At 41.5% G+C, this 26615-nt stretch overlaps 1 protein-coding gene across 1 annotated transcript in view; it reads right to left on the bottom strand.

Annotated features, from left to right (window-relative positions):
* Positions 1 to 1336: 1336 nt before the first annotated feature.
* LOC129206064 (transmembrane protease serine 11E-like) overlaps positions 1337 to 26615 on the bottom strand; it is a 42478-nt gene continuing 17199 nt past the window's right edge. The window contains exons 4-10 of the mRNA XM_054824694.1: positions 21517 to 21584; positions 18387 to 18550; positions 7841 to 7879; positions 4446 to 4641; positions 3358 to 3617; positions 2449 to 2591; positions 1337 to 1498 (exon numbers count right to left, since the gene is read on the bottom strand). Of these exons, the coding sequence (XP_054680669.1) occupies positions 1337 to 1498; positions 2449 to 2591; positions 3358 to 3617; positions 4446 to 4641; positions 7841 to 7879; positions 18387 to 18550; positions 21517 to 21584 (1032 nt within the window). The remainder of the gene's footprint in view (positions 1499 to 2448; positions 2592 to 3357; positions 3618 to 4445; positions 4642 to 7840; positions 7880 to 18386; positions 18551 to 21516; positions 21585 to 26615) is intronic.

Raw genomic sequence — 26615 nt, 5'->3', positions numbered from 1 at the left:
AGGTTCAGCTATGGGACTTGCAGCTTTTTCACTTCTCAGACAGACTCCTGTGAGTCCTGCATTCGCAGTCCAGTGGCCTTTCAAAGACTGCAGGAGACAGTACTGGAGTGACATTTTGGATTCTCATATTGAAGGCCTGGGTTCTAGGGGACAGTAATAGTCACATCACTGGACCCCCTTCCACCAGCAATCCATGAGATATCATGCACAGAGGTAGGAAAAGTGCTTAATCGGTGTTTAAGGATTGCATTTACTCTGAAGTTATCAGGACTGTTCTTTAATATGAAATTACTCTTCAGCCACATAAGACAGGATCATATTCATTCATGGCAGAGATGAATCCATCAGTGAAGCAAAACAGTATCACTAATTGCTTTCTTTGCATTGAGATGGCTTCCACTGGCTGGCATGCCCTTGGAAAAGCACACTATTTCTTGAACGAAAAAGGTAGTTCCCAGTTTATTTGTGGTTAATATTTATTTTTCCTTTAGCACAAATTTAAATGCTGAGTTTCTTTCCAGGGAGGCTGTTCATGGGGACACACTTGTTACAAACTAATTTGGGTAGAGTTTGTGTTTCTGTATCTTAAGCATATTGTGAGTTGAACTGCGTAGATCTAGAAGGCAACTGGTACAGAGGTAGCAGCACAGTATTGTGATAAAGCACTTCCACAAGAGCACTTTCAAGGAACTTCAACTTCACAGAATCTACCAAAAATTTCTATTAAAAATGTGCTTCGAAAGAAGAACATCAAGCTTTTCTTTTTTCCCTTCCAACTTACTGCAAACACAGAAATCCTCCTTTTCCTTAGCTAGGACCTATCCTCAGTCCTGGCTGATCCACTGTTAGCTGTCAAGGCCACTGAGCAGGGTGAGCATCCAAGGTCTCAGCTGCAGTCTGTGCAGATGAGAGTCTCTAATAAGATTAATAATCAAGGGTTCGCTTTGCTAGAAACACAGCTGTGACAGCATTTGCTTTGCTGGAGGAAGAAGGTTCAGCTTCAGACCTCGGCCATGGCTGAAGAAAAATCTTTTTTCCTGGAAAACGTTTGTATTTATAAAGCAGGTAAATCTGTAGCTTTTAAATATTAGTTTAATGACATCAGCTCATAATTTCTGATAAGTGAGAATGTTTCAAGGCTCAAAGATGAGGCAGGCAATCTCATGTTTAGTATAAATTCGCAAGGGGTTAGGATCTCTGACAGCAAAGATAGCGCTTGCTGCGGGCAAAGGTTGCTTCAACCAAAACTACACAGGAATATATATACTACAAAAAAATAACCTTTCAGAATTACAGACAGTTATACCTAGTCTATGTAGTTAAATCCATTTTTGATTTAGATGCCAGTTTTTGAGGTAATCCAGTCACGGAAATAAGTCACTCGTGTGTACACTCCAGGTTTATTTGGTTTGGCACATTCGTCTCCCCAGCTCACTATTCCCACGAGGTACCACATCAGTCTAGGGTCTGGAGTAACCAGTGGTCCCCCAGAGTCCCCCTAGAAAAAGAGGAGCAGGGAAAAAAAGATTTAATTGATCAGAAGGGAAAATATAATTCTCTCCACAGACAAGAGGGTGTGTCCAATAAGAGAAGAAAGCAAGAAGTATTTCAAGAGCTGCCATCTTTGCAGAATCCAGGCTGTTTCTGAAACTTGAGTTGGAAGTCTGTGGCTTTTTCCTGTTTGCCATCAAACCTCCTGACCTGTCTCTGTGGTTTTACAGTAAAAAAAAAAAAAAAAAGAAAAAAGTTTCTCTTCTGTTTGTGAAACACTGCTCTCCACCTGCCTTGTATTTGCAAACCTGCAGCATACATGTATCCTCACCATTCCATTTATACCCAGCTTCCTTATAGTAGTCTTTGTTTCAGACAGTTTTCCTTCCAGTAATCCAAGTTTGTTAGCAAAGATCATATCATAACAGATTTGTTATGAGATGATTCAATCCAGAATTTAATTTAAATGAATGGTAGTGCATTTTTTCTGGCAGGTTACCTGCTACATTCTTAAACTTCTTCCTTCTCAATTGTACAGATGTCTGGTCTTGGCAGCTTGAGACATTTAATTTTTAGCTCATATTTAGTATTTCAGCATTTAGAATCTCTGTCAATATCTTGTTATATCACTTTGCAAACAAATTGGTGGTTAGATTTCACATACAAGAAATTATGAGAAGCAAACAGGCTTGTAGCAGCTATTCTGAGTTACAGAATAAGAATTTAATTTCATGCTATGAAAGGTTTAAATTATGAATATTATACTAATTTAGCTGTCTTAGTATGAGTTTTATGTGCTAAATGATGTCTACTAAATGCTATTTCATTTTACAACTTAATTTCTTTTTGAACAGAGCCTATTTAAAGGACTAATACACTGTCAGTTAAGATTTAGTCGACCAGATACTGGAGTCAGCATTAAAATAGTTTTCCTTTCTAATTTTAAGCTATAGTTACCTGACAAGCATCTACTCCTCCTTCCAAGTATCCAGCACACAGCATCCTGGGTGTTATGTCCCCATCATACACTTCTTTTCTGTTGCAGGTGTTTGAGTCAATAAGTTTCACTGTTGCTTCCTGAAGAGCATTTGGGGTTGGACCTGAGGGAAAATATAGTTTGGGTATTTATCAACAGAATTACTTTGCAGTAGTTAAGATACAGGAAGAGCTTTTACTGTTCTCTTATGGAGGACCAGCTTGACTTGGTTTAATACGGAGGTTTTGCTTGTTGATCTGTCTAGGTTAAGCCCTTAAGGGAAACATACATACTCATAGTCTCACTTAGGAACTGTACCATTAAGACAGAAGTAACGATTACATGGTACATAGTGCCTTAAGTGTAAAACCATATATTTGATACATATTCTATATAATACCATGGAACACAAATTACTTAGAAATTTGCACAGATGATACAAGATGAAGACATCTTGGTTCCATTGCTAAATCTACTCTTAGTGTGGCCTAAGAGTGTGAGCTTGGGTAAGTCGCCATCTGCAGCTCACGTTTTCCTGAAAGCCTACAGAGTTATCCATAGCTTCTGGCTAGGGCTGGGAGAATATATTTTTAGGCACTAAACACATGTGTGGCTGGACTACCTGTCTTAAGAATTTACAATACAAAATAGAAAGGCTGGAAAAAGAGAACAGTCTTCTTCCAGTTTTCTGCTTCAGTTGATTGTAGCACTGTCCAGTTTAATTTTAGAACAAGAAACTGCTGCTCACGATTAAAAAACCCATTGCTTACAGACAAAGAATTAGGCTTGCTGCCATACAACATATGGCTACAGAAGTGGTGTCAATTCAGCAGTAGATCAGAGCCACTGTTTATGTAACATACAGCTCACCTGGTAGACTCAGGACTCACCGTCATTGGTAAGTGCTCCCCAGCCTGTGATGACAGCATAAATATTGTATGGAAAAGTCTGAGATGGCTCAGGCAGACAAACGCGGTGTATGCTACTTGTAAACTCAACTCGTTTAGAGAGCTGTACAAGTGCAATGTCATAATCATGTTCTGGGTAGCGATACTTTTCGTGAATAATGATAGTCTTGACTGAGCGTTTCAAGCTTGGTGGCTTCAAAAGAGCTCCAAAAGTAGCAGTCCACTTCTGAGGGTGACTCATGCTGAAAAAGGTAAGAGTGCCGTAAGTATTTAGCTGTATATGTAAGTGTTTGGGACTTCAAACTTGGTGAGCACCTTTATTGTAAAGCTCCTACAAAGCCACCTCCCTGCTAGATTCCTAAGGCATCCATCACTTTCCATAATACTCTGTCCCACGTAATTGTGGGCTGCTGGTAGAAGAGGGCAAATCTGCATTCCCTCCTCAACTATGGTCTCATACTCCTCCCCTGCTCCTTGTCCCTGATCTAGCCATTATGTGGCCACAGGGTGTAATCAAATCAAAAAGCTCTTCTGCTAGAAAACTCTTAATCTCCTTCACTCTTTTTGCATGTTAATAATCTGTTCAATCAGCTATTCCATTTTACATGCCCTGCAGCTTCACAATTGCCATGCTTGAAACAGAAAAGCACTGGGAGTGCATCGCTGAATGGAGGGGTAGGAATGCAGGATTATAACTTCTGGTAGCAGCCTGCAGCAGCAGCAACCTAGTTGTAACGCAAAGGAGCACCTTTAGAAACATTTTGTGCAACAGGAAACAAATACTCTGCCATTTCAGTCACATTACCTTTTCTACACTTCTTTGCTCAATATGCCAAATGGCTATTGATTTCCACTCATACAACTGCCAGTTCTGCTCCAAAGAGTCAGTCTTTAATTTCTCATTGAAACATTCAAATGATGGGTCTGCTTAACTCTGACTTTTCTTCCTCCAAGGCAGAAAATTGTTCCCCTGGAAAGAGTCAGGGGTGTGGTGTAAATCTGGAAAGCCACACAACTTCATACACATGGAGCACATTCTGCTGCAGGTTCTCTCTAAGATGGGAACTTACTCTCTGAAGCAGTGAGCTGCAGATACAAGCCATGTATTGCTGATGAGTGTCGCACCACAGCGATGGATATTATTGTACTGCAAACTAGCTTGCCACGGCCAGTCCCCGGTCTCTGCAGAAGACAATCCACCGACTATCCGCAATGATGATGATTTTGCCATTGACTTGACTGATCTATTCTGCCGTAACCCACAGACTGTCAAAAGGAGAAAGAGTGTATTAGCTGTTCTTCCGTTTTGTAAATATGCTTGCCCGTGGCTGTGGAAAATACATGTAAAATTACATACCACCTAGGTTCTCTAACAGTATTAACATCAACAAGAAAACATACCTTCCACCAGCCCCTCAAATCAGAGATCCTTATGCACAACCCATTCTGTTAGAAGCCTGAATTAACAACTGACTATTATGGAAAGCCATGATGGTCAACCATTCAGGCTTAGCTATGCGAGCAACCCAAATCAGGAATCAAAACCCTTCACCACACACCCAGGACAATTCCCAAATATAGGGATTGCCAACTCTAATGTCCCAGGTAACTTGTCATTAGGGTAAAACATGAACAAGGCAAAATCTAAGATGGGAATGATCCAAGCCATGGGGTTTTACCACACATGCACGCAGATTACATCATCAAGATGTCACCTGGAAACAGGCAACTGCGCATTGCACAAATGGCATTCTGCAAGTGGACCTGGAGAGGCACTTCAGGCAAAGAGCATCACACTGATCCAAGCCAGAGATGACAAAGGCATGGATACGTGCAGCACAGTGTGCATCCATGACAAAAAGTATTATCCTTCAAACCCAGACAGAAATGAAAATATCCGTGGTTTCAGCCACTAAACTCAGGATATTCAGGAGCAGCTGAAGCTCCCCAGTAGCTTTAGAAACTTTCTCAATGGACAGAGCTGCTTCAGCTGTCTTCTCCCGTCCAAACAGCATCAAATTCATCTTACCTGGACCAAGACTCACTAGTTTTCATCCAGGCCCCGATTTCAGCTAGACATTAGAAAAGTTGACAGAACAGGACTATGCCAATCCATTGAAAAAGAGACAGAGCTAAGAATTATTTGCATAGTGACAACACAATCCAAACCATTGCACTGCCTGTCTCCCACAGACAGTGACCCAGAGGGGGACAAAGCAGAAATCGGTAGTTCGTCACTGAAGAGCTGCCAGCCCCAGGGCCTTTGAAGTCCTCAGAAGTGAAACACTGGAGCCACACAGATTGTAACCTCTGCCCCTTCCTGCTAGGATCTGCACAAGGTTACCTTAACAGTACCTCATAGTCAAAAGCAGCAGCAATAACACAGCAGATTGAAAGCTGTTCATAAATTTGGAAAAAAAAAAAGAAAGGAAAAAAAACCCAAACAAAACAAAAAAGTCATACAATACTGAGAAGCTCATGTGCTCAGTGTAGAGTCTGCCCTGTTCTGAGATTTAAAACCACAATGAAGGAAATCAATGAAATCTATATCTGCTTGTTAAAAACTTTCCGTGTGAAAGGAAAACTGGAGAATATACCATAATTGATAAAACTGTCTGCACTAGCATGTTTCCCTCCTGAAAGCTATTGGTAATCCTCAATTACTGCTCCTAAAACTGCACAATCCTATCAGCCACCTGAGCAGTCAATGTTCAAAACACAGGGAGAAACTCGCAGTTCCATCAGTGCCCCAGGACACCAGAACCTAAAACCGACCCAAGAAGTGATGCTACTTAATCTTCCATTACTTGACAGCCTGCTGCTAAGGAACTGATCAAACCTTCCTAGAGTTAAAAGAAACCCAACTTGTAAGCAAAGATGGCTTTTATGACTACTAAATCTCCAAACAAGTGGACTTCCTTCTCTGAAAGCTTAAAAACCTCTCTAAAACAAACTACCTCAACTTAACCCCTACAGCAATACCTTGAGAAGACCAATCATATTGCCTTCTATTTCCATAAGGAACAATTTTGTATTACTAGCCATTCCAAAATCCAGCACATTTTCATTATAATCACAGGCTGATGCAGCCTCTATACATTTCCTTATGGTCCTTCCTTCCTTCCAATGCACACTAAAGAAAATGACATATTCCTAATTTCTGAGAGCACACAGAAAGCCATTATTCCAAACTCTTCTGCTTGTGCCCAGTCCTACTGGCTTTTGGGGCACTTCTGACTTCCAGGCTGTGTTAGAAGTCTCTGCTAGGCTATCATCCTTAAAGCATCAACTGAACAATATGCTGGTACCCGTTCAGGTGTAAAGCGCATTGCTTAATCTGTATGTAGGAAAATAATAGGTAGTAAGGTGGAAATGAATTGTTGTGCTACAGCATCCAAGACAAGCATATATGAAACAGACTCTGCAGTCACTGCTCCAAGATGCAGTTTTAATACTTTACATCAGGGAGACAGAGGGCAAGGTGTCTGCCCTGTGCAGGCAGGATTAGACTTGATGAAGTATTCTATTTAAGTACATGTTTTAATCTATTTATAATAGAGATTGCTTCTAACTATAATCTGCTCAAACATAAAATGCACTCAAATCCATGATAAGGACTCCCCTGCCTTTAGCACATTATAGTACACCTTTCAGCTAGCTGTTGTGCCTGACGTTAAAGCAGTCAGCTAGCTCAAGCGATGAAGTTCCTTTAATTGTTGGAAGTCTTCCTCGCTCAATTTTGCTATGTACACCTAGGAGTCATCTGAAATGTCTTAGCTTTCATGTAGAAACACGGCTTAGTCTCTCCGTGTCCAAATACACAATTAAGCAGACACGGTGTAAAAGCTCTCACTGGTACCAATAGCAACTGGATCAGCCTAGTAAATAAACAAGTGTCCTGAACATTACAGCGCTCAGCCCTCACTCGCTAAGTCCTCTGTTTCCGAGATGGCAGGGTTTACATTTAAGAGGCGCCCTCCATCTTCCACACCAGCACTGCTGGAGGCAGAAGCATGCCATAGGCATTTATGCAGCAGGACCTGTGTGTCTCCTCTCTGCCAAACACTGAGGATTTCTACAGAGCCCTCAGCACTTACTTGTTTCTGGTTGTTTGCTCTTTTCTCACAGAATTGCTGATATTTTTAACAGAAGGAACATCTCACTGCAAAAAAACTGACCAGGGAACTCAGAAGTGGGTGTAGACTTTTTCTAGAAAGGATTTTCACCCCATCACCACTATTTTCAAGCCAGTTTTCCTAAGTATCCCAGAAGACACTAATAAAAAAGGCTTCCTCATGACTGAGCAGTATTTCTAAATACACAGCTGATATCTGTGAAGTACAAGGTCACAATCATTAGACAGGAGGATGAGAAAAGGCTTTTAAAACCAGGAAAAGTGCTCAGAGACTATTAATGCTAATTAAAACAATCGGAGATTTCACAGGCTTAAAAAGCCCTCACTTACTGTCATTGAAGAGTGCCTCTGCTCTTTTTGTGTCCATATCTGAAACAAAGAAACAGTCAGGGTCAGGCCAGGATGGCACAGACAAGGTTTCTCATCTGCATGGTCGTCCCACCCAACAGCTACTTGAGCACTGGGCACTGCAGGAGGTACGGCTGAGGGAGGCTGCTAGAGAAACCGACGTAGCTCTTAATGTGGTCGCATTCTTGCACTGGCTATTGCACTCCTCTCTGCGGTGCTGCTTGCTGTTCTCCAGCCAGCCAATATCCTCTGAGGACCTGGTATAAGGTTCCCCCCATCCTGCTGGACCCTGATTTTTCTGGAGGGGAGTACAGAAAAAACAAGCCCTGTGTTACTCAAGATGCACAGTTTTGTTGGGGAGAAATGTTTACAGTGGAAAGCTTTGAAGTTCCTTTTTTGTAAAAAATCAACTGGCTGCATTTTACAGCAGAGCAAGGGCCAGAGGAGATCTGGTACTCACTCTGCACCCCCTTTGAGATCAGAAGGCACCGACTTCACTGCAGCAATGCCAGCTTACAATAGCAGTGGCTCACTCTCCTTTCTCCTATCTTATTGAGCAACAGCATGTCTGGTACACTCTTAATGCTAAAAGAAATAGTTAATAACAATTTATGGCATGGCACAGCAGGTTCTAGCAATACATTCCCTCCTTTAATGTGCACGTTGCACGTTTCTGGACAATACAGTATGCTCATGCTGACAATAACAAGCATTGGCTCAAGGTATAAGTCTATTCCCCTTCTTCCAGAATGCTATTTTTACTAGAGCTACCATTTTAGTTGCCAGCAGTAAAAACAAATTAAAAAAAATTATAATCACACTTTCAATACAATTTTTAAATTATATAGTGATTCTTGTACAGCACCTACAATTTCACATTTTGTGTCTGGGTAGCCTTTCTCATCAGATCCCTCACTGACTTAATTTCTGTTTTTTCTCTGCAGCTACACAAAATAATATCCTAGTTTTGATCCAAAACCACACCAAGCCAGGAGGAGTCTCTTCCGAATGCAAAGGGCTCTGGCTCATACTTGTCACCTATTGTGTTTGTATCACTTGTGTTTTGCTTGTGGGCTTGACACTCCTCCTGGTATGCAGGGTGAATTGCATGTTTGCAATCCACCATTACTAGACGTGTACTCATTCATTTCTTAATATGACATTAAGGAGATTATGATAGAAAAAGGAAACAAACAGAACTTCAGTGCATGTACAGCTTGACTGTGGGGAATGTTACAGAGCAAAGGCAGTGCTAGGGCTGCACTATGTGCATGCAGACGGTGCTTTGTTTTGTAAGAATGAGAGGTGAGTTATAATTAGACATTTATACAGTAATACAGTCTTATTCACTATGAACAGGAGCTGTTCATATAATAAAGATAAGTAAGTTTTATTGGTGGGCAAGCAACAACTTGCGAGGTTGCCTTTTAGTAAAAATGCTCACTTGTCCTTTCTCAATTCCTATGAAAGGAGGAAAATCCTGTATTGGGTTTGCGTGGCAAGGTTTTGGTAGTGGGGGCCACAGGGGTGGCTTCTGTGAGAAGCTGCTAGAAGCTTCCCCCATGTCCAATAGAGCCAATGCCAGCCGGCTCCAAGACAGATCCACTGCTGGCCAAGGCCAAGCCCATCAATGATGGTGGTAGTGCTTCTGTGATAGCAGAGTTAAGAAGGGGGGAAAAAACTGCACAAGAGAAATTGCAGCCAGATAGAGGAGTGAGGATATGCAAGAGGAATGACTCTGCAGACACCAAGGTCAGTGAAGAAGGAGGGGGAGGAGGTGCTCCAGGTGCCAGAGCAGAGATTCCCCTGCAGCCCATGGAGAAGACCATGGTGAGGCAGGCTGTCCCTCTGCAGCCCATGGAGGTCCATGGTAGAGCAGACATCCACCTGTAGCCCATGAAGGACCCCACACTGGAGCAGGTGGAGGCACCTGAAGGAGGCTGTGACCCTGTGGGAAGCACGTGCTGGAGCAGGCTCCTGGCAGGACCTGTGGACCCGTGGAGAGAGGAGCCCATGCCGGAGCAGGTTTGCTGGCAGGACTTGTGACCCTGTGGGGGACCCCACGCTGGAGCAGTTGGTGAAGAACTGCACCCCGCGGGAAGGACTCACGTTGGAGAAGTTGGTGGAGGACTGTCTCCCATGGGAGGGACCCTACACTGGAGCAGGAGAAGAGTGTGAGGAGTCCTCCCCCTGAGGAGGAAGGAGCAGCAGAGACAAGGTGTGCTGAACTGACCACAACCCCCATTCCCCGTCCCCCTGTGCCACTGGGCGGGAGGAGGGAGAGAAAATTGGGAGTGAAGTTGAGCCCAGGAAGAAGGGAGGGGTGGGGGGAAGGTGGTTTTAGAATTGGCTTTATTTCTCATTATCCTACTCTGATTTGATTAGCAATAAATTAAATTAATTTTTCCCCAGCTCAAGTCTGTTTTGCCTGTGATGGATCTCTCCCTGTCCTTATCTCAACCCACAAGGCTTTCATTATATTTTCTCTCCTCTGTCCAGCTGAGGAGGGGAGTGATAGAGCGGCTTTGGGGGGAACCTGGTGTCCAGCCAGGGTCAACCCACTGAAGTCCTTTTTTGGCACCCAAGGTGGGGCATGAGGAATTAAAGATAAGGATAGTAACTGGGAGAGGTAACGGGCAAAACATGGACTGGACAATGTTAGAGAGTGGAATAATTGTGGGGAATTTTTGGTGGTTGTAATTGTGGTGAAGTGACAAGGGGTGGATTGTGCGTAAATTGTTGACTTTCATTCGGTGTTGTGATGATGTTGTTTTGATTTTGGTGTGGGGAATTCTTTTTTGTTGATGCGAGTGAAGTTTGAAGATTGTGTGATGAATGTGGATTTTAATGATAATTCTTAAATATGTGATTCGCAGAGGTGCGAGGTGGAATGTACAGGTACTTCTGCATTTCAGGAATGTCGGTTGTATTCTGTGGCTTTCCATGGATAGCATGGTTGATTGTTGCCAAGATGCCTTACATCAAAATGTAATACCAGACAGTAAAAGCTAGGCCAGCAGTGGTGTAAACGTTACTGTTTGGTAACTTACAAAGTGAGGAAAAACAGGGAAAAAAAAAAAAAAAAAAAGGGGTGCTGAGCTGTGCTAAGGATTTGGCTACTTCATCTATATGTTTACATTGGCAAGAAGTGCTTTGAGAAATCTGGCCGTACTTGTTCATTTCAACTATGTTTTCCTAGAAATTCATACAACCTTCAGAACTAGCTCATCATTTGGGTCACTCTAATATGTTATAGCTGGGAACTGGTAGGAAAACAACAAATGTAATCAACAATGAAAGAGAACCTTTTGCCTTCAAGTGCAATATTGATAATAATGTTTTTTTAGCTCCTCTCTGGGTGGAGAGACATTTACCTCATAATGCCTAATTATAAAGCCTGCAGTCAATTATTAACACTTACATTATGTTGCAAAGCTCATCGAGGAGACAAAAGGAGCAACCAGGTTGTTCAAGCGCAGTGCCGGAAGCAATTCAACTGGCATGTTCTCACTGCTCTGAGTTTTGCTGTGAGTCACACAGCTGTTCTGCAAGGCACCTGTCTATATCTCTGTCTGCCTTTTTACGAGGCACTTAGAAAAAAAGTACAAACCTCACGTGGGCAAAATTTTACCCATTGTTTCCAGTTGGACCGACTCGTGTATTAATTGGAGAAACAAGTCTCCCACGCACACACTGCAAGTCTTAAATAGAATGTCTGTACAGCTTTGATTTTTAGCATATTTTATAATATCTGGACTATGCAGCTGATGTACTCTCCAACACACCCACTGCTGAAGGAAAAAGGCCAGTGACGCCTGTCAATAAATTCAATGCCATATTCACGAGGGTAAGGACACTGCTTTGCTTTAAGAGATCTGCCAGATACAGTGCCCTGACCATGTATCCCACAATGGGAGCTGGAACGTAACTACTAAAGAAAACACCACAGCAACAGAGAAAACCTCAAAGCAAAGGGAGTTTTTAAGAGGTGAAAGCAGGTCTGTCTGGCAGACAGACCTGGGAACCCATCATGTAGATCAGAACAGGTCAAGTTAAGGGCACAATACCCAGGACTCAAAACCAGGATCCCAAACCCAGAGCACACATACGTGTTTGGAAACCTGAACTGACACTATTTTCAGATAAGCTGAGCCCACAGTAGAACCCACCAAAAGCAGGGAGGACTTTAGGTTATACAATACCGCCGAAAATCGGGTTGCTTACTGACTTACCTCATTAGGGGCTTGCCTTCATTTGCTACTAGCTTGACATTTTTGGCCTGGTCAACAGCATAGCTGTTCGCATTGTGCCAGCTAACATGTTGCAAGCCCTGCCTTGAAGCAATCACTTGTAAGGCACGAAAGACAATTTCGCTGCCCTGCTTCATTTACTAGTTGCCCTAGTTGTTTGCACTACCAAGAAAAAGCATCAATTAGTAACAATTAAAGTGTCATATCTTGTCCCAACCACATACAGCTGCAAAAATAGTTGTTTGTGCCGCATTTAGGAAAACAGTGTTCGGGCTTCCACTGTAAACAAGAACAAGTTCAACTTGAACGTGCATTGCCTACATGTAAAATGGAACTTGCTGTTTAATTAAAGCTTGCCTAACTTAAAAGAGAAAACTACTGTTTAAATTAAAATCACAGCAATCTATTGAAAGGTGGCTTAGGGATTCCATCTTTCAGAAGAGGGCTCTGTTCTCTAGTTGGACAACCGATTTTGTTGATACAGTTATTTTGCATATTTAGTAAACACAATACCCTTAAAACACACTTACATTATCCTAATTTCCTATTAATGAGACTAGTGACTTGCAGTTACTATTTAAGATCAGTATCTTACCAGTAAATAGCTTTTTACTCCTCAGTATGTGTTTGAGCAAACATGGAAAGAAAAAGGGAGTAAGCAAGAGCAGGAAAGCATCTTTATTTTGGTAATTGTTTATATGCAATGGCCAGTTAAGGATTTCTAAAGGAGTTCAGTGCTCAAAGCCCATTTAAATGTTTGCAGGTTCGTAGTAACTGTAGAGTGAATGTCACCATTTATCTCTAAAGGATTCAGAGATTTCTACAGAAAAATGTGTTCACTTTGCAACGTCTCTAAATAATATCAGTGTCTCTGCATCAGAAGAATTAATCCTGTGTTCACTGCCTCATTTCATTTTAGCCACAGAGATCTGCGTTTATATTAAAAGGAAAATAACAGGCAGAACTCTCGGTGACACAAATGGAGCAAACGTTATATTGAAGTAGTTCAAGCAAGGCAAGGAAATACATTATTAGGGGATATTATGCATTTTCAGTGTGGAAAGGGCCAGAGATGGCTGCAAAATTAAAGATGAGAAATCTGTTTTAAAAATCTGATACAGCTTTACCCAATTACATAATTTTTCACAGATGTCGATTCCCACAAGGAACTTGATTTTCTTTAAAGGTTTCCACCTGTGATTTTCTATATGTCATAACACAACTGCTAGCTTCAAAGGCAAACTGTGTATGCCATCCTCTATTATATCAAGTTCCCACATCACGCTTGTGTAAGTTGTTTTTTCCCCACAAAGAAGGCAAGGTGGAGATTATCTAAAATGGTGTATGAAGGGAGGAGAGGATTGTAAACATTTAAAAATAAAAAAATCAATTAAAAGTACATGCTTCAGGACTAATAACACATGCTTGGACACGCATTTGAAGCACTGCTTTGTGAAATGCACTAGGGAGCAGAGGAAGCATTTTCCCCATTGACCTTCATTGCAGTTTAATAACAACTTCCTCGAAAAGAGAGAGAATTAAAAAATTCTCAGCTGCATCAGAAACAGGGGGCTCAACTAGGTCAGTGTTATTTAGGGTAACAACAGTGCATGCATGCAAAAAAAAGGTCTCTGGCAAGTTTCAGTACATCACCAACCCGGACAGCCAAGAGGAATGTCACAGAGTGCATCTGTCCTGCAGTGCACACAGAGATGGGGATAATAGCTCTACCCTAATACTCTTCAGTTACGTTAAAGACCATGAAGGTCCCGAGGTACTGGGGTGAAACGGGAATGAGAGCAGTGAGCAGCAGGTTCAGTCATGTTCCCAAAAACTGTACCTAAAAGGAAATGCAGATGTTTCCTGAAAGATGGCAAAACATAAGCTTTGGGCTCAGCGGAAAAATCATGCTCTTGTGTGGTTACATAGTGCACACAACCTAAAACGTCTCCCCACTAACCTTCTCCCCGCTCTCTCAACAGGAATTACCTCCCTAGAGTTATGCATCCTTGTAGAAGTAGCAAAACATGGCTTAGATACAGGTGATGCAATTCTCATTCCTTCAACAGGGGAGAGTAACCTGGTAGAGACAAGACAAAGGCTTTGTACCTCTAATTGTCCCTGTCACCCAGCCCTTCCCTCCCTGCTTATGTCCACTGGACCTGTCCTCACATCCATGACTTCTCCCCTGCCATCAACCATCTTAATTCTGCCTGTGAGGACAGGCAGAGGTCCACACCTCACAGCATACATACAGCAACTCCGTCTGGCTGTTCTGCAGCCTGAGGAGGGATCTGCATGAGGAACTATGTCTCAGTTTTGCAGTATGTATCCAAGCTGATACAGTTCTTAGCATTATTTTTTCTTCTTGGCCTACACTCATCCCCCATTTGCAATCAAGGTCCCACTGCAGTAGGGGCAGCCCAAATCACTTGCAACCTCTGCAAGCACAGCAGAGAAAGGGAAAAACAAGAATTGAGCGAGGAAATTAATTAAATCAACTTATCTGGGTCATCTAAGCAGCCAGGCCAGGATGATTTTCTGCTTAATTCCTTCATCACAAGCATGTCCTTGCAAAATACTAAATTTAAAATACATTTTAGTCCCTCCCATTTCAGTCAACCTCTCTTGACTGTTACAAAGACTGAAATGTACCACCTTGTGCCAAACTAATGGTATGAAAAGTGTGGGGAATGTCAGATCTCCACTATATTTCCCAATGTACAGATGCATATCTTGTTCCACTCCCCCAAGCTGCTGTTGTGGCTAGTAAAGTATAAAAAAACCAGACTGCTACATACATTATTTGAGATGAAACATTCCTCAGTCATCCAGGTCAGACACTCACCTACATGTCTCCCGAAGAAGACTCAATAAAGAAGTGAGAATCTGTCTCCTAGGTTCTATATTTTGTATTTGTAAGGAGCTTTAGCAAGCCCCAGATGCCAGATAAATAGAAATAATAACAGTTGACTTGTTGATCAAAACCAATTCATGACTCATTGTTCATGGTCAAAACCCTCGGCTGTGCAACAGGTGGGAATACTTCCTACTCACTTTGAACAGTGCCAGTGATCTTGCAACCAGTTTCTTTCTGACGTCAGAAGTACATTCCCAAAAATATATTTTGGGAGACTTCCAACTTACCTGACAAAAGGAAATAGTCTGGCAAGCTGCTCTACACTTTGCCTAATAGAGATCCAAGCTGTGAGGTGGCTATTTCTAACCAAGAAACCCTTGGGAAAAAAAACTCAGCCTTGTAGATCTCTTTGGTGCCAGAACTATACAGAGGACAAACTGCAACACCTTCTTTCAGTGCTAGTGGAAGAGCAAGTCCTAACGTGGGTGTTTCCAAGTCACCCGACTGTGATATCTCATTTTGCTGGCCCTTGCACTGCTGTTCAGAGAAGATAGGGCTTAGTTTGCTTGATTCTTCACTGAAAAAGATTTGGACTTCCAGTAGGTTTTGTACACAAGTGCAGAGATCTCTATCACCTCCCATTTTTCATCAAAGCTATAGTGGATGTCTGGAGATACCACTGTCCTTGATCAGGGGATTGATCAGCTCTAGCTAAATAAGAAAGCAGGGACCTCAGTAATAACACATCTGAAAATACCCTGATAAAAATGTATTTTTGCAGCCCTATGTAAAGAACATCTACTGTTTAGTGATGATACAAAACAGAGACAATATTATTTTGTTCTCCTTTAAGGTTTGCACATTCGTTATTTTTTCACATCTGTACAATCAAGCTTCTCCCTCTTTTTGCAAAAACTGAGCTAATAAAACATTGTCAGTTTATATTTTACCCCCCTTTATTCCCAATCCTCAGGAATGAAGAAGCAAAGCAAGTTCTACCCCTGGGCTGGCAGGCTACTTAGTTTTGTACTGCTGCCCTGAATTGTAGCTGAAGATCCCAAGTGTTGCACCCAATTTGCAGGAATTTGTTGGAGCTGATCCCCAGAGCAAATACTTTTAAGTGCAAGTTGAGACATGGTGTTGGACAACAAGATGATACTAAGCTATATATTATAGCCCCCAAATTAGAATCTTTTCATGAGGTGATTACAATGAACAGGCTAATGATTTTTTACAAGCCATTATGAAAATGTTCTGAGATTGCCTCAACACAGAACAAGGATTCCAGTTTGCAAAACCAAAGCTACGATGAAGCAAAATTTAGAAAGGTGCTGCAGAGCATGGAAAAAAATCTAGGGCTTCGTAGCTTTCTTTGGTTTAAATACTAATGCTGGAGATTTCAGGAGGGGAGAGAGAAGTATGAAATACAAAACCTAGATCCCTCTCTGGACTTCCAGGGCCTGTTGAAAACTGTCACTTCTCCCAGGCGTGAGGAAGAAGACAAGCTTTATAAATTGAGACCTGCATCTCTTCTAAAGCATAGGAATGCTCTGTTCTATACTCTTCACTTGAGACAACCTGGTTTTCTTAAACGGCAGCACAAACAGGAACTTGCCTAAGCTTCATAGCACTGCTGAAATCCTACTAGCAAAGAAAGATCCAAATGGAACCTTTTACTGTCATCTCCTAGAAATGGCAAGGTATTGTTTATGTTCCTTTGTGTCACGTGTAACAGTTGCACAACGACCTGTAGTGAGTAGTAGACATATGTAGTCAGTGTTTTATGGTTAGGCTGGGAGAGCCAAGAAAAGCAACATGAAGGTTATCATACAACTTTATCAAAGTAACACAGAGATGCCATCTTTTACTGAGATCAAATATTTAATGAAAACATTGTGATTCAATTATATCAGCTAATTTTTTTTTTGACTAGCAACTAGTGCATTACTGTTACAGCCCTGGTTCAAGGTCAACTAAAAGTTCTGAGTCACTTCCCACATTTACCAGACTGAATTAAAGCAGCTAATCAGATAACTTGATGAGATCACAGTCCTTTTCTAACAAGCATTTTTGTACTCCTTCCAATTTTATCCTTTATGTAAGGCACCAAATTAAACTGAAGCTTCAAAATTCACTAAATCATGACTCAAAACTCTTTGAATCTTTCTAGTTGATGTCTACATGCTTTGCCTATCTGGGAGAAATTACATTTGCACTTTGCTGAACAGGAAGTACTGGCATATAAACAACACTGCAGAGAAATAGTGATTCTTTGCCCAAAGGGACATCACCTATCATCTTGAGCCATTCCAATGGGGAAGACTGGTTGGCCCATCAAGAAACGATGGGTGTATGACAGCTCATATTTGAGTTTCACTGCATTGCCGCAATGCAGTGTGCCCAGTTCAAGCACCAAGAGGCAGAACAAGATATTGCTCCTTGTCATTTCTGAGTGGGAGGAAGTCTGGATCCATCCAGCATGGAATCTGGCCCAGGCTTCTTATTCTTTCAACACAGCCATCTAGCCTCTGCAGATCTACGCTGGTTTAAGTAGTCTAGTGTGGAAAAGCAAGTAACAAGTTCCCACCCATGTGGTGTACTGTCACCTTTGTGCTAGGAGTAAGGGAAAGGTCTGCAAAAACAAATAGAGCAAGTATCTGCCCCTTCCTTTCAACTAGGAACTCATTCTTGGAAAGTCTGACACACATAAAAAGTGCTGACTGTATATAACTGAAGCCAAGTCAGAGACAAGAGTCTAAGCCTGCACAAAAATTCCCTAACAGGTCAGAAGTGTAGAAGAGGAGGGAAACCCATCTTTCAATGTCTGTTAGGTAATTCACTGAATCAAAAAGATAGTGCTGTTAGTTTTCATATCCTGCAGATGCAGGTCTGCTTTGCAAAGAAGGGGCTAGATCCTCAGCTGAGAAGTCACATACGTAAGAACATTTTCCCGTCCTTTCCTTTTCCCCTGGGGAATTTGCAAGGATTTTGATCCTCCCATCAAATATATTTTTTCAGTGCACTGTCTGTTTCCTCACTGTCATCCACGCATAGTTTCTGCACTTTCAGGCTCCTCAGAGAAGCAAAGACCTAGGGAGCATGTTTGTGTTGCTGTGTACTGAAGCACTGTGGTCAGGCTCCTACTCTTTACCCTGATAGTAGCCTAAGGTTGGTACTGCAGTTTGGAGGTAGGCTAAGGCCATACTGCGAGGAAAGCAACTGCTCCTGTTTACCCATATTTAAGACATATTTAAGACTTACGTGGTGTTCATATGTTGCCACTGATTTTGTTCTCACTTAATGAGCAGGAAAGACTGTCATCCAGACTCAGTAATGGCCATCATAAGAAGGGAAAAATGAAGTCTCATCAATCAGCAAAGGGCAAGAACTACCTTTAAGAGAGATGTAACATACTTACTTGAGATGCTAGAAGATTTGACATTTATTCGCAGGGGCCCCGTGTATTTTTTCAGGCCCCTCCGTAAGATCCTTTCAACTCTTTCTCGCAATGCTTCTCTAGAATCCGTGGAGGAGAACCAGAATGTGAGCAAAGCCTCTGCCATCACACCATCAGCATCTGGGCTACAAACCAATGAAATACAGTCTGGTTACCTTTGGCCCATTTCTGCACTTCTTAGTTTTTATCTTAGCTCCTCTAGCAACAGCAATGTAACATAAAGGATTAGATACATTTTTGAACATTTTGTACATTTTTGAGAGAAGGAATTGCCAAAAGAAATCCAAGTAAATGCTGAATGGTCAAGGCTAGAAGGTGGCATGATGCTTTCTGTGAACAGATGGCCAGACCAATGTTATACTGGAGTCTAAAAAACAGTCACTGACTAAATACTTGGGACACAAGAGCAGGAAGGAATGAACTGATTTGATTGCAATGAAAAGCTGGATACACAGCACTTCAGAAACATCAGGTAGACGGTTAATGGTATTCAGACAGACCTTTCCAGGGGCCTTTAACATCTCACTGAAAAGTACAAGCAGCACCCACACTGGAACAAAATTCCACAGTTTTGATGTAAGATCAGAGGAAAGAAAAGGAAGATAAATCTTCTAACAGACTGAATTCACCTGGTGGTAGTATTTATTTTTTCTTAAAGCATCAGATGCTGCAAGAGACTGAATGCTAGACTACAAACACCAAAGTGTCTAATCTGGCATAGTAAATCTTGCTCTGCTTGCAGATGGCTTATCCATGGTCGTTACACAGGGAAGATAAGAGCATGCACTGAGAACCTTCTCTCCTGTGTCTCTTCCTCCTACCTGAGCCAAGAAGCAATGACACAACCCACAACAGGTGGAATCCCAATTACTTCATACAGGGGTCAGAATAAAAGCAAGTTGCTCTGTCTTAAGCATCATTCAGATAGGAAAAGAGAAGATCTTCCAGTTATATCTCACTATCCTGGAAATTTGTAATTTTATAAAGGAAAAATAAGAAAATTAAAAGTAGAAGGCAAGTAGCTTATACAGAAGTCATGCAACCAGGCTATGATCTTCGAAAGGAGCACACACCAAAATGAAACATATAATCCTGCTATTGCCAGTGAAGGGCAAATAAAAGGTCACGTGTTATGAACACACCAAGGCATGCTGAATGTTTCGTAGCTGAGCAGAAAGACATGTTCCTTGCCTCAGGGATCTCATAATTGAGACTGAGTAGCTATACATGAACTTTCCAACAGGCTGTTTTTTCCCTTTGTGCCAACTTCAGCATGATTGCCACTCCGTTTATTTTCCAGATATTATCTGATGCGACTGTGGGTGTTGCTCTGCATTTCTGAAGTGTTTCCTCACCTCTCCCCCGACTCCTCTTCCTGTGCTGTGCCACACTGGAATTACTGTGTCAACTCTTGCAAGTACACCACACCTCTCAAAACCTTCAGGTAAGTACAGTCGGCCTTGAATCACTCACTATATAGCAAAGGTCCAGAGCCAAAGACACCTAGTCAAGATTTGTTTTGTCTTTCTCAGCAGGCATTATTACTAATGCATTGTTTATACTGATCCAAAAAATATGCACAGTACTTTCCAAGCAAATTCACAACAATGACCCTGCTTAAAAGAGCTTACAGTCTGAGCACTTAAAGAGGCATAAAGCCTGTATATTTGAAAAAGAAAACAAGCTTTGGTGCATACAAGTCTTGCATCCAACACAGCAAACATCACAGCAAATACCTCAGTCTGTCCTTGGGAACAAGAAGTAATGACAAATATTACTTCTCCCTCTCAGATCCTTAAATCACCTTGTCTACACTTATAACACTCCAGGCAGTATCGAAAAATATAAAGCTATGTTCAAGTAATGACTTGTGTGATTTGCCTAACTGGGGGTTAAGCTAAGGTAGAGCAGGAGGCAGGATTTCACAAACCATAGAAGAAGGAGGAGAAAATACATTCACAAGAATAAGATATTGAGGCTGCTATCATTAGTCTTGCAACTTTAGCATGTGATTATTAAGACATTCAAGGTTTACTTGCAAAGTGATGGGCACTGTCACTCAGGAACAAGACCACTGAACAGTGGTCAAAAAAATCAAATCAAACATTAGGTAGTATTGGCAAATGAACAGAGAATAAAAGAGAAAAAAAGCCACTGCTCAATGATAATCGCAACCACAGGTCTGACCCCTTCATCTCAAAAAGCAGGGACAGCAGACCTGAAAGAGATATGGAGCAGGGTGACAAGGAACAGTTCCTGCAAAGAATGACTGAGCAGGCTGGGACTTGCAACTAGAAAAAGAGTAGAGCTCATGGGGTACAGGAGAGAAAAGGGATATGATGGGAGTGTCCGATACCACTAATTGCATGGAGAGAAGGGATAGAGATCAACCTCTTCCAGCACAAGAACTAGGGACCATTGAATGATCCAAAGAAGGTGGCCCTTCACAAGTAACTCCTTACTGAAGGATTGAGGTGCATGGATTTCAAGAGTCCAGGGGAGAGTGGACAAGCCCTTGGAAAATAACTCCACTGGGGGCTGCTAAACAAACCACAACCACTTCAGGGAATCCCAAGTGGTAAATAGCTGGAGGCAGGGAGCATACCAAGAAGTAGTTATCATATATGTCTGTTGTGTTGCTACTGTTCCCTAGGCACCTACTTATGCCAGTTCTTTGAGACGCATCAGTGACAAGTGAGACCTTCTGAACCAGCACAGCCATGCTTGGGTTTTTCTTGACAAGCCCAGCATAATAGCAATACTAGAAGTAAAATGATATCTGCATTATAGTGAAGGAAATAGATTTGAAAATCTTTATTATTTTTAAATAGCTCAAGTTATATCTGCTTTATTAGCTAAAGCTTGCTCAAGATCTGAACACAAACTTGTCTAGAATTTGGACTGACTGAAGTTTATCTTCTGCATAAAGATCCAAAGGAGGGCAGGGTTCAGAGTAAGATTATGCTTAATTGGGGATTATGCTTCGGCCTTACATAAAATACACTTTACTGAATCAGATCAAATGGCTAACTGGGCTTGGTGTACATTTCATTTTATCTCAGCTGCGTGCATTTATTATAATCTCACATACCTCACTCTGATTAAGCGTGAACGGATGTATTTTTTCCTTAAAATGGAATTGTAAAATGTCTTGTCGATCTGTTGAAAAAAGAAAAATATAAGATAACAACAAAAAAGGAGGGAAATGGACATATTGCTGGAAGGAGCATTCAGAAAACAGCATTCAGTTACAAATTCACAGCTTACAGAGCCAAGAAACATAATCCAGCTCAGCCTCTAGATAGCATTTGCCACAGACTTTTCCTAACTATTTCCCATTTGGCCTAAGGCACATCATAAAAAGTTAACTCATTTTTCTAAATATCCTATGACTACATCAGTGTGCCACTACAATGCTGTCCTGTCCGCTCCCAGGCATAATAAGAGATATTTATAAACATCCTTGAAACACACTGCTGCAATCTCCCAAAGCACAGCCTCCTAAAAGGCCTACAGAAAAGGATACAGCATGCTGTGCCCTGTACTGTGCCTCTCTTGTAGGGGTCCTTTCTGATACAGCACTTATCCTTGGTCCTATAGAAATTTATAGCAAAACTACCAGGGATCTCAAATTATAACCCCCAAACACCCTTGTGATTTGCTGCATGCTAGGGGAATTGTTAAGCAATTCTCATCTGAAAACGGAAATCTAGGACTCATAAGGAATCAATCCCCAAATGACATCTTTGCTGGTGCCTGCTTAACTGCATCCTTTAGGCTGAACGTTGTCTCAAGATTGCGTCATCAGTCTGAGACAGCATGGTCATAACATGGCATGAAATTCTGCCAGGAATGGCTCAGGATCACTGAAGTATTGAGAAATAGCAAAGTCACTAGTGAGTTATGCAGTTCCTCCTATCAGTAAGAACCAGTAAATCGAACACGTCCTGTAAACATCAAATGCATTACAGGAAGAACTATGTAGAAATGCTTTACAAAATCATGCAAGTTGTCTTTTTGGTAGTTTTTAGCCCATAAAGGCTGTCTGATTTAGCCGAGTCTCCAGATTTTCTGTCTTCCAAAGGAAAGAAAATGGTAATGGTTCTCAAACTTCTAGGATGTTGAAATCTTTCAGATACAGAAACAAGCATGTAAGCATGAAATCTGGGGGTGATTTCTCCCAAAGAACACAAAGTCCCTCTTTCCAGCCTTGGCTGTCATAAGATGAAGCCTCGTGTCATTACAGAGTGATAGTGAAGCAGAATAATTTCAAGATGAAAACTGAACATTTTATTATTTTAAGGTAATTTTAAGTATATATTAGTAAGGAAAAGTTCTTAATGGTCATGTATTGAGCTGATCTTTTATCTTGCTGTTACTGGCAGTTATCTGGAATTAAGCATTTGGAACAGACAAAATTCTATGGGAAAAATATATCAACTGCAACAAGCTACTGTATATATGCAAAATGTGCTTTATCCTGTCACTTTATTGATTGCCAGCTGCTACCACTGCATTTTATGAGGCATACAGTTAGAAATAAAGAATAAAGTGTTTTGTTTCCTATAAGTCTGCAGCCTGTTCCACCACCCCTTGGTTATTCGAAGTATTTACCCTCAGACAAAAAGCTATTTTTATTTTATTTTTTTATTTAATGACAACATTTGCTTATCATTTCTGTCACAGTGTTAACTGCTTCACTGATGATTGTGTAAGCAGAAACATGTAGTTAAGCAGCACTGCCAGCTTTGCGGCATGCAATGGCATGTGCTATCTTTGGCTGCACTGCCTCTGAGAACTTTTGAGATCTTTGGGACAGGGACTTCTTTGCAGAGTGCTTTGCAAACAAAAAAGAGTCTTGAGCTGGGCTGAGGTACACCTCCAGCTTCTACATTGCTAAAGAGTAAAGCAAAAGCAGGCTGACTTTAAGCTTGGGACTGAAGAGGGCGAGAATTCACAATCCCTTGCATGGGAGGGTTAAGTCAGTATGACATTCCCAAATCCTTTATCTCCTCCTGGCAATTGTGTTTTCAAGCTATCTGTACTGTCTCATCTCAGAGATTGCAAGTGGGTTTGCTACACTTTCCGCCGGCATTTCTGCAGCATATAGAGGGATCCTTACTTCTGTCACCCATCCTCTTGTGTATCTTTGCTACAGCCTAAGCAGCTCATGTGGTTGTGTTTTTTGTACTCCCAACATGTTCAGCTTTCTCCTTTCCTCCTCTGGACCACTTCCTAGATGTTCTATAGTCTGATCAGGAACACCACGTGCTGCAGCAAAGACAGATTTCCAGTGGCATCTGGCAAAACACAATTACACATTGTGCTTTTTACCAAAGGAATCTAAGGAGTTCAAATGCAACTGAACTATCAGCAACAGACATTGTTTTCAGAAAATTTAATCCAAAAGGGATGTTATTTTTATGGAGAGAACAGTAAGCATATGATTTAAAATTATACCAAAATTACTGGATTTATGTTACTTCCATTCTCTTTCACAATTTCATATCTGAATGAGGAAATGGCCACTTTTCCTCTTACATACTGTCACTAACTTTCCCCTCCTGAAGAGTTGCCTTAGTACTACATCACCAATAGATAAAAAAAAACCCCTGGAGAGTGGTTTTGTTTCCAGTGATCCATTCAGGGCCTTTAACACCTTCAAACTTGACCTGGTATTTTTTACTTTTACAAACTGCTGTATCTTATCAGGAAAGACATGCTAGCCAAACCTCTGCACTGTGGCCCCATCTCCCACCTGCTGATGAACTCGTGTGACAGATATGAATCTGTCTCAAATCTCCTCTTTCCTTCAACAATGATTTTGGTAACCTGAATTATTAACACTAATCTTTATATTAATATAGATTTTATGTACGAAGAAAAGATGTAGCAAGATGCCTTCAGATAAATTTCAAAGATTAATGTTCTGTCTCATGTTTTTTTCTATTTATCTTCTGGTAAAGCCTTTCACACCCATATCAAAGAGTAATCATTTTTCTCCAGCCTGCTTATAGCTTTCTTTTCAGCTTGAGTCACAGCCCTGGAAGCAAAAGCAACTAAAACTTTGTCCTGTAACTAGGTTAGACCTGGTCATGCCTGGAAGAAGCATCTACACTCATTTTAAGCATTTTGCTTTGATTACCTCCAGTCAAAAGTGACACTGTCATGACCAGATCCCTTACATTCACCACTCATTAAGTCTATCTCACTTTTTTTCATGGCTCTTTGTCTAGCAGCTTCTCAATGGTGACAGTTGCTGCTGCAGGCAAGGTCAATAAGCATGCTTAACCAAGTGCCAAGTCCGGCTCCCTTCAAGTGAGTAGCATCTTCCCTGACAGCCTTTATTTTAGCGTTTGTCCAAACAAGGTTTTCTTTAAGTTAATGTTTGCTGGCTAATTTAGCTTAATGCCATCTGGTATTTCGTCAATTTTTTTACAAAAAAGAAATTTTTACAAAAAAGAAATTTTTACAAAAAAGAAATTATTACAAAAAAGAAATTTTTACAAATCATCTCTCCATACAGTATAATTTTCTAAGACAAATGGAACTTCACTTCCAAACACTGGTCTGTCTATTCCAATACAGTAACTAATAGTGGCAAAGATGCAGTAAGAGGGCAAAACGTTCTCACCTGTAAAAACCCAGCCAGAAAGGAAATTCTTCCTCATTCCCCACAGCCAGAAATTGCTTTACACCTTGATGAACAAGACTTGTTTTCCTATCCTATCTTGAATAACTCCGGATCTCATAATTATCCTCTTTTTCTTGTGTCACACCGCAGCCAAACTTCTGAGGCCTGTGAGCAACCTACTAAAATCGTCATGATTTCGGAGTCACCCAATATGCCCTGCCTCCCTGGGACCCAAAAACCCCCAAAGCTCTGGAAGTAGGTCACATGCAACAGGGATCCCATCACTCCAGTGTAGGACAGGACTGACATGAGCTGGGCTTGCCCAGATATGTCGCTGGGTCTGGAAGTGACCTGGCAAGGTTGGCTGTGTCAGCCCTTGCCTTCTCCCACCATGCACTGCTCTGCCACTGCACACAAGGTAGCAGGGTTTTGTCAAAAAGGTTATCTTAAATCTAGTTTGACAGAACTGGAATATTTGCTGAACCCACTGAATTATTTGCGTGTGATGCTCAAAAGCATACAGTAGCTTTGGGAGCACAAATCCTCTTGTTGCTCAATACTATTTCTCTTTTGCCTGCTGCCAGTTTAGTCCTTCAACAGCTATCCTCATACTACATTCTTCCTCTTGCCTCACTAGGTCTTTAGGATGTAAAGCCTATCATTAGTGATTTTTAAAGCTTTTTGAGCACAAATATTAATTGGAACATACCACCTGGTTCAGTGACTTTGCCCAGCTGTTGTGGCAATCATATAATATCAATTACTACTAATCAGTTGTGTTAATTCTATACCTAGCACCCAACTTGCTGGCCAATTTGCATCCAATTTACAGCTCAACCTGCTGAGACCCCCAGAGCTGACCATAATGCAAATCCAGTAGCAGCTCCCTTGAGAACCTGACATACCTCCTGCCCAGGTTTCAGCTGAGAGGGCAGTTGGGAACCCTACCAGAAAGTAGAGGGAAAGAGGGCAGGAGGAGAAAAACAGACGGGGACAGCAAAAGCTGAACCTGGCACTGTCCCAAACCAGGATGTGGACATCACACTCCCCTTAGAAACAGATACACCAATTACTCACAGCAGGGACAGCCCTACAGCCACAGTGCTTGCCTGAGGCGAAGAAAATGGACCTGAAGGAGAGCAGTATAATGATCCACAGGCCTCCAGCACACCAGAAGATCAGAAACCTTCCCTTCAGGAACCACACGTACACAAAGACAGTATGTGTCATGGCGGGCAAGAGCAGTGTGATCCCATACATCTGCAAATGGTATCACAAACTCTTCACAGAGTTTAAACTAAATAAGTGGACTGCTAAAGCTGGGAGGTAAGTAATCACTATCTGACTTTGCACTAAAATAAGGAGCTCACCTGGATGGTTCTTGGAGGCGTCAGCTGCAAAAGAGAAATAACTGACCTTGTACAGTAGTTCCTAAAAAGATTGGTCTTTCGGATAAAAGAAGTTAAGAGGACTAATACATGGGTTAACCTCAGGATTTAAAGTACTGTGCTTATACCTAATGCAACTAATTTCAAAGGCACGTAATGGCATGAGAG

Source organism: Grus americana, chromosome 4 (assembly GCF_028858705.1).
Source record: "Grus americana isolate bGruAme1 chromosome 4, bGruAme1.mat, whole genome shotgun sequence".
In the NCBI taxonomy this organism is placed as follows: Eukaryota; Metazoa; Chordata; class Aves; order Gruiformes; family Gruidae; genus Grus; species Grus americana.
This window is presented reverse-complemented; position numbering and strand designations above follow the sequence as displayed.